The 12415-nt window shown below is 41.3% G+C and overlaps 1 protein-coding gene across 4 annotated transcripts in view; it reads left to right on the top strand.

Moving 5' to 3' along the window:
* Positions 1 to 12415, top strand: part of SHARPIN (SHANK associated RH domain interactor) — a 172401-nt gene that overhangs the window by 20589 nt on the left and 139397 nt on the right. For 2 of the 4 annotated variants that reach the window (XM_033929960.1, XM_033929958.1), the window contains exons 3-4: positions 9600 to 9776; positions 12183 to 12324. In XM_033929960.1, the coding sequence (XP_033785851.1) occupies positions 9600 to 9776; positions 12183 to 12324 (319 nt within the window). The remainder of the gene's footprint in view (positions 1 to 9599; positions 9777 to 12182; positions 12325 to 12415) is intronic. The other 2 variants (XM_033929959.1, XM_033929961.1) reach the window with 2 other exon arrangements.

Here is a 12415-nt window from a genome sequence, read left to right as displayed (position 1 = left end):
GTGTTGAGGAATTGGCCATTTTGAACATGACAATGGAAGTGGAATAGGGACTTTAAGATGCCAGATGTTTGCTGAGACACATGGGCTTTGAACCTAACACAGACTTGTTAAATTGACTATGATTTGGGGGGAATTCAGCAGCAGGAATGTGGATTTTATATAATTATTTTACATAACTAAAACACTTACACTTAGATTACTGGGCCAGTGTTTCAGAGAGAATTACAGGTAACATTGGGCATAATGGAATTTTCCAGCATAAAAGAAAAGTGTTCTTTGTAGAACAGCTCCTCAGTTAGCAAAGATGACAGTCAAATTGAGACATGTTCAGTTGCAGCTCTCGGAGAGAGAATGTATTTGCAGGATAAGAGCTCAACTGAAGAAAGAGACCCATTATCAAGGTGTTTCCTGTTGATAAGCACCCTTGAGAAGACAAAAGGGAATGAGGTAGAAAATAACTTGGGGCAGAGGTCTACGGAGTTGCAGCTGTCATCTGGTGGAAAAATAGTAGACATAGGATTTATAGCTTATACAGTATGTTACTAATAGGTAGTTTATTTGGGGAAAGTAAAAATGATAAAAATAGGTAACCAGGGATATAATTATTAGCTTAGGAATAGAGATAAGGATTAAAAGATGCTAGTGGTAGATAAATAGGATTGTAGTTGTAGGGATGAAGTGCTTATTGGAAAATGCTTTGTTAGAAGGGCAAATAAGATTAGAAATGAGAATTTAGAGTTTATGCTTGCATTAGATTGGATTAGCCCATAAGGTAATAATAATAATAATTTTTATTTTGTATACCGCCATACCCAGGGAGTTCTAGGCGGTTCACAGCAGGTAGATTCAGTACAAACAGTGCAGTTGACAACAAAAGCGAGCAAAGCAATTATAAAAAAGTACCATGCTGGTTATACGTCTACAATTTAGATAAAGGGAGCAAAAAAAATACATGCAACATGAACAAAGAGAACAAAGGGTGTCAGGTCAAAAACGCGCTGGGACAAAGGCGCGCCCAGACAATTGAGCGCAGCGCGTACCGCCGCGCCGCTCTAAATTACTGTTTTTAGTGCTCCGACGGGGGTGTGTGTGTGGGGAACCCCCCCACTTTACTTAATAGACATCGTGCCGCGTTGTGGGGGGTTGTAACCCCCCACATTTTACTGAAAACTTCACTTTTTCCCTGTTTTTAGGGAAAAAGTTCAGTTTACAGTAAAATGTGGAGGGTTACAACCCCCCATAACGCCGGCGCGATGTCTATTAAGTAAACTGGGGGGGTTCCCCAACAAAACCCCCCGTCAGAGCACCTAAAAACTGTAATTGAGAGCAGCGCGGTGGCGCGCACTGCGCTCACTTGTCGGCGTGCGCTTTTGTCTTTCGCGCCGTTGTCTATGAACCGAACAAAGTACAATAAGTACAAGGAATAAGGACATGCATAAGTACATGCCATAGTACATGCAGCAGAATACATGCAATAGATACAATAAGTATGTGCATACAGTTTAAGAGAAGGAGAACTGTATACATGCCATAAGGAAAGAGCCTATAAGGAAAAAGTATGCAAGCCGTAAGGAGGGAACCAGTCTTAGAAGCGTGAGAGGGGAAGGTCATGTGGTATGGTTAGGATTCGGTCTGTTGAATAGCTGAGTTTTAATTTGCTTTCTAAAATTGAGATATGAAGAGGCATCAAGTATAGTTTGGGCAAGCCATGAATTTAGTTTAGCCGCTTGAAAGGAGAAGGTTCTTTCGAAGAATCTTTTCAGGTGGCACGATTTTAGTGAGGAAAAAGCGAACAGGTTTATTCTGCGGGAGCTCTTGTTGTTGTGGCTCAGGTTCAAGTGAGGGTAAAGATAATCCGGCGACATACCAAATACTGTTTTGTAGCAGATGCATGAGAACTTAAATAGAACTCTGGATTCGAACGGCAGCCAGTGCAGCTTGTGGTAGAAAGGGGTTATGTGTTCCCATTTCTTCAAGCCAAAGATGAGACGGATGGCAGTATTTTGGACCTACCTCAGCTTCCTGGTGATTTTCTTGAAGGCGCCTAAGTATATGATATTACAGTAGTCCAGGACACTCAGAATGAAAGATTGTACCAGCAGACGGAAGGAGGTGTCATCGAAGTATTTTTTTATGGTGCGGAGTTTCCAGAGCACCGAGCACACCTAACTAATGGTTTTAGGAAATAGGCTTGGTAATAAAGGATTTAGGTATCAGTAGACACTATTAATATGATTGTGCTTCATAGGGAAAAGACTTAAGTGTTCATACAAATTGTATTTGATGTAGCATGAATCTCATAATTGTGCTGGATAGTGAAACCAGGATGTTTAAGAAACATACTAAAGTTGCTCTGTGTTCAATGTATGAATATTTAAATGTAGCCACAAAATACATAAGTATTGCAAGATGGAGTCAACAAATGGATTTGGAGGTTGCGTGACATAGATTGAGATGTGAATTATTTTGTTCAATAAAATAATTTTTGATTTCAGCCTAAGTGCTTCTTTTATTTTTGCTGCTAATATATACAGAACTGCTGTTACAGGGTTGGGAGCCCCTGAAGATTTGGGGAACCCTCATCCCTGGGACTGCTCCCATTCCTATGTTGGGGTCTGGGATCTCTTAAAACCTCAACAACAGCTACAGTCATATGAAATCTTGGAGTTCATAGGAATAGTCTTGAACACCATTCAGGGTCTGGTTTCTCTACCCGAGCAGATGGTCAACAATATAATTCACTTGTGTCGAACAATCTCCACCCTCAAGTGCACTTCTGCACGCCGGATGTTATATCTCCTTGTTCATACTGCACATAACCTCGTTCACAATCTTCACCTCAGAATTCTGCAATGGACCCTATCGACCCAGTGGTCTCAAGCCACAGGACATCTGTCTGCTCAAAGCCATTTTGCCTCAGACCTTTGTTAATCTTTCCAATGCTGGATGGTACCACACAACATCACTTGGGGTCTCTTTCAAGCCTTCTTCCTACAAAAAACGTCTAACCACAGATGCTTTGATGCTAGAATGAGGAGCTCTTCTGGACCATCTCCCCACGAGCAGACCTCAATATCAATTTTCTGGAGCTATCAACAATAGGGAATGCGTTCAGAATGTTCCAGGACCACCTTTTTCAACAAGTAGACCTCGTCCGTGTAGACAACCAGGTTGTGTATTCTATTTGAACAAACAAGGAAGCATGAGATCTTATCCTCTCTGTACGAGGGGCCACTGAAAAGTTCTCAGCCCAACCAAAAAGAGAATGATGTGGAACTATTGAAATGAAAAGTGTTAAGAAAAGTGTGGAATAACTTGTATGTTTCATGGCTCCACATCATTTTCTTCTTGGTTGGCCCAAGAACTTTTCAGCAGACCCTCGTATGGAGGTAGTCGACATTTTGAATGGAGTCACTGCTCATGGGATACTTTTCAGGGCAGTTCATTTAATGGGGAAGCAGAATGTGCTGCCAGAGAAGCTGAGCAGACTTCAGCCAAACGAATTGTCTTGCAGCACGTTTGTTCTACATCTGATCTTCTCTTGATGGGGAACACTTGACATAAATCTTTCCACTTCCCCTCTGAAGAACAAATTTCCACAATTCTGTTCCAGATACTTTGCCCCAAGTCTTATTGTGTCAGATACCTTTTTTCTCCTTTGGAGAAATAAGTTCTCTACGCATTTCCTCTGATTCCTCTTATAGGAAAAACTCTACGCTAGTGTATCGCAAACTGTGTGCCGTGGTGAGATTCCCGGTGTAAGACAAACATAAAAAGGAAGAACCAACAACATCTGCAGTAAAAGGGTCGAAGACAAAATGAAGCAAGGAGAACTGCAGTAACATGTACAATGATACAGGCAAAGTTTATTAAAACAATTACGGTTAAAAACAACACTGTGGTTTAATTTTAAGGTGGTGTTTTTAACCGCAATTATTGTAATAAACTTTGCCTGTATCATTGTACATGTTACTGCAGTTCTCCTTGCTTTGTTTTGAGATTCCTGGTGTGCTACAAGACGCCAGAGAGGAGGAGGGACACTGGTTGACTGCTTATAGGATGTGTCTCGCAGCAAGAGGCATTTCCTGTAGGCAGTCAGCTGGTGCCACTCCTCTCCGTGCCTTTCCTCTTCCAGCACCCCGCAACTGGTGCCTCAGGACCCCGTATGGAGGGCCTCCGCACATTCACGGATTTTGACATGACAACATGCATACATGTGACTTCATCGCTTTGACGTGCATGAATTTCCGGATGCCTCCAGCCATGGCCCTGAGTTTAGGGTGCTGCAGCTCTGGCAATTATGCAAGACACTGCTCTACTCAAACTTCATCAGGATCAGGGCATCATGATCATCATAGTGCCTTTTTGGCCACATCAGATTTGGTTTCCATTCTTCCTAGAGCTTTTGGCCAAGAAACCATAGAAACTGGCAGCCATTTCCAACATTGCTAACCCACAACAAAGTGACCCTGATTCATCCCAGCTCCCGCTTATTAACACTAACAGCATAGTTTCATTCTCTGAACAGGTTAATACTTTCTGCCTTTTGGCTGCGGTATCTGCTATTGTAGATGCATCTAGGAAATCCTCCACTCACTGCTACTGCTTTATTTGGGCATGATTTTATTCCTGGTGTGCATTGCATTCTCTGGATCCTGTCACATCTCCACTTCCATACATACTAGACTACCTCCTCTATCTCTAATTCTGGTCTAAAAACCAATCTGGTTAGAGTTTACCTAAGTGCTATCGGTGCATTTTTTTTCTCCTCTAGACAAGAAACCTCTATTTGTTCATACTTTAGTGGTACATTTCTTGAAAGGTCAATTTCACAAAAATACACCTCCACCTGTTGCTTGGAATCTCAGTGTGGTTCTTTGTGCTGTTGTAAGCTGCTCAAAAGCAGACTTCATATCTTGTTCTTTCAAACTTCTCACTTGGAAGGTTGCTTTCCTGATACATGGCATGCATACATGAGGGCGGAGTGAACTTCAGATCCTTGTGTTGGATCCGCCGTAGGATTTGCCATCAACTACCACGTTAGGGTAGTTCTTTGAATACACCCAAAATTACTTCCTAAAGTAGTCTCGGAATTTCACCTCAACCAATCCATAATTTTGCCTGTTTTCTTTCCTAACCATATTTACATCCTGAAGAAGCAGTGCTTCTTACCTTGGATGGCAAGCATGCTCTGTCATACTACCTGGACCACACTAAACTTCATGGGAAGTCGTCTCAACTTTTTGTGGCTTTTGACCCCAATAGGCAAGGGGTTGCTGCATTTCCACTTGGCTATTGGATTATATCTCCTTCATGTATACTCGGGCTGGACTGATGCTACAAGGCTGTGTAACAGCCCACAATGTTTGGACTATCCTGCCTCAGTAGTTCATTTCTGCTCTGTTTGAGGACATCTGTAAAGTGGATACTTTGGTCTTCACTAACATTTACAACACACTTCCAGAAGACAATCGGTTTGGACAAAAGGGTAAAGGGTATGGGACTTGGTTGTACTGCTTTTTCTATATGATTACAATCAAAGCAGTTTACATATTTTAGACAAGTACTTATTTTGTACCTGGGGCAATGAAATGTTCAATGACTTACTCAGAGTCACAAGGTCAGAGATTAGCAGTTCTGCAAAATCTTTTTGCTACATAATGACTTGGTGGCCCCATCATCCGTGGTTGTTTTTTCTCCTACAATTCAGTGTTTGAGGTCCTATAACATTTCAAATCTTTCCAGCATTATTGACCCAGAAAGAAGGCCCTCTTCTTCATCCCAGTATACATTCCTTAGCTCTCACAGCGTGGTATCTTTCAACAATTAGATACTTTGCAACTATCGGCACCTGTCTCGGCCGTTATTGAAGCTTCTAGAAAACCTTCCCCACAGTGCTGCTGTTGTTTCAAGTGGACTCGCTTCACAGTCTGGTGTAATCTTCACTCACTGGATCCAATCACTTGTCCTCTCCCATTGGCTCTGGATTATCTTTACCTCTCTAACTTAGGACTCAAAGCTACTTCAGTCAGCGTTCTCCTAGGTACTATTACTGTTTTTCATGCGCCTCTGAATAAAAAGCCATTATCAGTACATCCTCTAGCTTCCAGAGTCATGAAAGGCCTTTTTCATACCAAACAACTAATCAAGCCTCCTCCAGTTGCTTGGGATCTTAATGTTATCCTTTCCATTCTGATAAAGCCTCCTTCTTGAATCACTGGTGTCTGCATCTCTGACAACTGACTTCTGGAAAGTAATATTTCTCATCTCCACTTAATCTGCACTCAAAGTCAGTGGACATCAAGCACTGGTATCAGATCCACCTTATACAACATTCTTTCACGATAGGATGATTCTTCACACTCATTCCAAGTTCCTCCCAAAAGTCATCTCGGAATTTCTTCTGAGGGTCCACACACATTGCACTGTAAACGTGCTCTTGCTGATTACTTGGATTGGACCAAATCTCACAGAACTTCAGGGGAGATCCGGGAAATTACAGACTGGTAAGCCTCACTTTGGTGCTGGGCAAAATGGTAGAAACGATTATAAAAAATAAAATTGTTGAACACCTAGACAAATATGATTTAATGAGACGGAGTCAGCATGGGTTCAGCCGAGGGAGACCTTGCCTCACAAATTTGCTTGACTTCTTTGAAGGTGTAAATAAACATGTGGATAAAGGTGAGCCGGTTGATATAGTATATCTAGATTTTCAGAAAGCTTTTGATAAAGTTCCTTCCTCATGAGAGGCTCCTGAGAAAATTAAAGTGTCATGGGATAGGTGGCAAAGTTCAGTTGTGGATTAGGAATTGGTTATCGGATAGAAAACAGAGGGTAGGGTTAAATGGTCATTTTTCTCAATGGAGGAGAGTAAACAGTGGAGTGCCGCAGGGGTCTGTACTTGGTCCGGTGCTATTTAACTTATTTAAAAATGATCTGGAAATTGGAACAAGTGAGGTGATTAAATTTTCAGATTATACTAAACTGTTCAAAGTTGTTAAAACGCATGCAGATTGTAAAAAATTTCAGGTGGACCTTAGGAAATTGGAAGACTGGATGTCCAAATGGCAGATGAAATTTAATATGGACAAATGCAAAGTGATGCACATTGGGAAGAATAACCTGAATCACAGTTACCGGATGCTAGGGTCCACCTTGGGGATTAGCACCCAAGAAAAGGATCTGGGTGTCATTGTAGGCAATACGATGAAATCTTCTGCCCAATGTGCGGTGGCGGCCAAAAAAACAAATAGGATGCTAGGAATTATTAAAAAAGGGATGGTTAACAAGACTAAGAATGTTATAATGCCCCTGTATCACTCCATGGTGTGACCTCATCTGGAGTATTACGTTCAATTCTGGTCTCCTTATTACATTACATTAGAGATTTCTATTCCGCCATTACCTTGCAGTTCAAGGCGGATTACAAAAGAAGATATCTGGTATCTCAAGAAAGATATAGTTGCGCTAGAAAAGGTTCAGAGAAGAGCGACCAAGATGGTAAAGGGGATGGAACTCCTCTCGTATGAGGAAAGACTAAAACGGTTAGAGCTCTTCAGCTCGGAAAAGAAACGGCTGAGTGGAGTAGAACGGGTATAAGTGGATCGATTTTTCACTCCATCAAAAATTACAAAGACTAGGGGACACTCGATGAAGTTACAGGGAAATACTTTTAAAACCAATTGGAGGAAATTTGTTTTCATTCAAGAACATAAGAATAGCCTTACCGGATCAGACTAATGATCCATCTAGCCCAGTATCCTGTCTTCATGGAGGCCAATCCAAGTTACAAGTACCTGGCAAAAACCCAAATAGTAGAAGCATTCCTTGCTACCGTCCCATGTCTGTCTAAACAGCAGATTATGGACTTTTCCTCCAGAAACTTGTCCAAACCTTTTTTTAAAACTAGCTACATTAACTGCTCTTACCACATCGTCTGGCAACTATTCTCTGAGTGAAAAAATATTTCCTCCTATTGTTTTTTTTTTTAAATTCTTTATTCATTTTACATCTTACAACAAGTGTATCAATAAATGACAGTTGAAATTAAATACATCACTTGAATTTCTATCATATTTAACATTTTTACATAAAATTTAATCCCTTCCCACCCACTTCTGCCATAACATATGCAATCAAATATAACCTATAAAATATTCTTTTCTATTGATCCTATTGGTTTTAAAAGCATTACTCTGTAACTTCATCGAGTGTCCCCTAGTCTTTGTAAATCCTGATGCATATTAAAACTTTGAGGTCAATATTCAAAGCAATTCATTTATTTTAATATTTATATACCACTTATAGCCTAAGTGGTTTCCATTCAGGTACGCAGAGAATAGTTAAGCTCTGGAATGCATTACCTGAGGATGTGGTAAGAGCAGATAGCATCGCTGGTTTTAAAAGAGGTTTGGACAAGCTCCTGGAGGAAAAGTCCATAGTCTGTTATTGAGAAAAACACGGGGAAGTTACTGCTTGCCCTGTATCGGTAGCATGGAATATTGCTACACCTTGGGTTTTGGCCAGGTACAAGTGACCTGTATTGGCCACCGTGAGAAGGGGCTACTGGGCTTGATGGTCTGACCCAGTAAGGCTATTCTTATGTTTGTATGTCATTTGATCCAAACAGACTTGGAGCTCCTGTCACCAAGGGAACCATCTCAAATTGGTTAGCGGATTGTATTTCCTTTTTGCTGTGCTTAGAATGGGTTGATACTGGAAGGCCGAGTTGCTGCTCATAAAGTTCAAGTAATGGCAGCTTCAGTAACTCATTTATGTTTCACTCCCACTGAAGTCATCTGTAAAGCAGCACCTGGTCCTCCATTCATACCTTTACATCCCATTACTGCTTACAAAATCACTCCAGAAGGGATAGTTGGTTCGCCAAAAAGTTTTACAAAATTTATTCTCCATTTAAACACCAACATCCCTACCATCCTTTTTACTTTCACCAGCTCATGATAAAACCAATATATTCTCCTGTAAGCCTGATCCTGGCAGGAAGTCCCACATGTGAAAATATACTGCCTGCTTGTCCTAGGATAAAACACACTTTCCTGTAACTGGTGTTATCCGAGGACAGCAGGCAGATTTTACACAACCCTCTCAGCTCCCTGATGTTGGATGGGAAGGCACTGGCACATGTACGGTATGGGTGGTCTTGAGACGCTTCAGTCTTTTAAAGTGACGGTGCACTTTTGCACTGTGAGTACCAGGCTCCGTGAATGATATCACCCAAATGCCTGCTGTTCTCGGGTAAGTAACTGTGCTTTCTCTGAGGACAACAGGCATATAGACTCGCACCCCATCCACCTTCCCTAGTTGGCTTCTTTGCTTTGTTACTGAATTGATGGTCCCATGAGCCGATGGGCAGGAAGGCCATCTGCTTGCGTGTGGTTTGGGCACTGCCTAAAGATTTAAAGTGACAGTGCATACTGAATTCCGTGGATGACATCACCACACATGAGAATATGGGCCGGCTCTGTTGAATACCTGCTACAAATAAGTACCTTCGCTGTATAGTGCTCAAATTGAAAATCTGTTCTACTGTTAAGATGAATTATGACCACTCTGTTTTCATTCTCTTTTTGTTGCAGTGACAAGCAATAGCATGTCACACAACCACATCTTGTGTCCAGTTCTTGGCAATCCTTTCAGAACAGCAGGGTATACTAAAATCAGTGCTTCTTCATCTTCAGGCCCTGGAAATCCTTTCAGAACTCTTCCCACAGAAGGGGACACGCCTGCAGCTTTCCTGGGCCTTTCTTTGAAAGGTAATAAAATGAATTTTGCTCTCTTCAGATCAAGGAAATGAGTTCTTTTGGAGCTGTTTGTCTATGTTATCAATTAGAACAATTGTATAGCTTAGCAAAGGAAACATGCAGGTAAGACACGGCAAATGTTTCTATTCATTTATTTCAATGAAGTGGCCATTTGCTTTTCTACAGTTTACATATCCCTGGCAGAATTTGTAAGATGTGCACCATTTGTGGAAAATGAGTGATCCTGCAAAACAACATTTTTAAATTTAGGAATATTAATCAGGTGAAGTTTTTAATAACAAAGAAAGGGCTGTTGGGCTGCTATTGCCAACAGTTGTACAGGCTACTGAAGATTGTATATGTATTGTTTTAATATAAATATGGATTTTTATTTTTTGCTGTAAACTGCCTACCTGAAATAAATAAAAATAAATTGTAATTCATAATAACTGAATTCACACAGATTGCACTGATCAAAAGTTTACATATTCTTGAATATTTAGGCTGATAATATACACCAGTGGTTCCCAACCCTGTCCTGGGGGACCACCAGCTAGTCTGAAACTGCATGAGAGAGATCTGTATACCTGTCACTTCCATTCTATGCAAATCTGTCTCATGCATTTTTATTAGGGATATCCTGAAAACCTGACTGGCTGATGGTCCTCCAGGACTGGGTTGGGAACCACTGATATACACACAAGATGACATACAAGTTGAGATGGCAATGAAAGGTAAGTATCCACACCTATGCCTTGTTTGATTTGTAATTAGGGTCTATGTATAAATAGTCAATGAGTTTCTCAGCTCTTGAGAAACCCTAATGCATTTCATCCAGGACTGCACTGACTTTGATGGTTACTGAAGCATGGGGAAAGCAAAAGAACTGTCAAAGAACCTACAAGCAAAAGTAGTTCAACTTTATAAATCAGGAGAAGGATATGAAAAGATGTCTAAAGATGAACCTCAATTTTTGGTTGGCAAACTAATCCTGTCTTTGCAAGGTGGGGGTCCTTGGGATTAATTATATTCTGTGATTTGATGCAGGGTGGGAGATTGGTCTCCTTTGATGTTTTGAAAAGAACTTTTGGGGTGAGGGATGGGGACCACATGGCTTATCTTCAAGTGCGGCATTTTATGAGCGCTAGGGGTTCGGACAAGACATCTCCCGTGGAGGATGAACACTTAGAAAAAACTTTGGGGGATCTTGTAGACAGTGCCCCGGCCCATTTCAGTTTTATACCAATACCTGAAGGGACGGGTGGTGCCACATTATGACTTTCGCCAACAGTGGGAGACGGACTTGCAATGTACCTTTAGCACTAAAGAGTGGGATACTATTTGTGCGGAGGTGGGACAGGCTGCTACATGTGCCTTGATTCAGGAAAATGCCTAAAAGGTTATAAGATTTTGAGCCATTGGTTATTATACTCCTGAGAGACTTCACAAGATGTATCCTCAGTTCTCTGCTCAGTGTTGGCGCTGTCATAGGGCCTTAGGGTCCTTTCTGCACATATGGTGGGAGAGTACGGAGTTGGTCCCCTTTTGGACTCAGTTTGTCACAACTGCTGGGGTTTGCTGTCCCCCTTACACCTCAAAGTTGTTTACTGGGGTTGCCCAACATTTGTGTGACTAAATGGCAGACCAAATTATTGCGGCTGGGTTTGACAGTGGTCAAATGTCTTATTGCAGCTTATTGGAAACAGATACTGGTGCCCTCTGAGAGTGAAATTATCTCTGATGGGGATGGAATTGTATGTGGCTAAGCACAGGGGTTATTATATGTATTTGGTGGATACTTGGACGGTTCTTTCCCGGAAATTTGGCTTTCTAATGGGAAGGAGGGGGGACCCTGTGCCTCTGGTTTGTCTTCTGCTTCTTTGGGGGGGAAGGGATGTTATATTGTTGAATGGGGGAGATGTTGAGCATTCGGGGTGGAGGGTGCTATTACTGTATATGGCGGATGGGGGGAGTCATCTGAGCAAGTAGGCTCCTAGTATTCGGGGGCACGGCTGGATGGGTCTTTCTACCTGCTGGTTATGAGGTTCATTGATTTCTTGCATTCTTGCCCTTTGCAAGGGAATAATAATTTTTTAACGGCTTCATTTTATTATTGTTTCAAAACCAACAGAATGTGTGGATACCAATTCATTGAAAGCATACCTCTTGTGTCGGAGAGAGACAGAGGCTAATGGTGCTACATTCAAAGCAGAGATTTCTAGCCATGGCTCATTAGTTTGTGATTAAACTTTCTTCTAGGATAATTAGCTACTTGGTAAACTTACTTAATTTCATCTTCACAGTAGTTTTGCACTCTGGTTATATGTTAAACTGGCTATGCCTATGGGAAAGCTTAAGAGGTTAAAGTTGTTTAAAATGTTAGTTGACAAGTTTTGCTGTTGCTGTTTACTTTCCTAGAAGATTTAGCCTTGCACCTCTGCAAAGCAGTTGAGTCTGGTGATCAACAGATGGCATCCCAGTGTGCCACAGCATTGGCACAGCAGAATGTTCCTCTACAAATACTGCTAAAGCAATCCTGCTTTCCTCAAAACGAAATCAGGTGAGTGCCAAAACTCCTACTGTTTAAAAGAAGGCAGGAAATAATATTGCTCATGATAATTTCTTTTGAAAATAATAATACTTAATTTTCA

The sequence above is a fragment of the Geotrypetes seraphini genome, chromosome 2, assembly GCF_902459505.1.
Source record: "Geotrypetes seraphini chromosome 2, aGeoSer1.1, whole genome shotgun sequence".
Classification (NCBI taxonomy): domain Eukaryota; kingdom Metazoa; phylum Chordata; class Amphibia; order Gymnophiona; family Dermophiidae; genus Geotrypetes; species Geotrypetes seraphini.
This window is presented reverse-complemented; position numbering and strand designations above follow the sequence as displayed.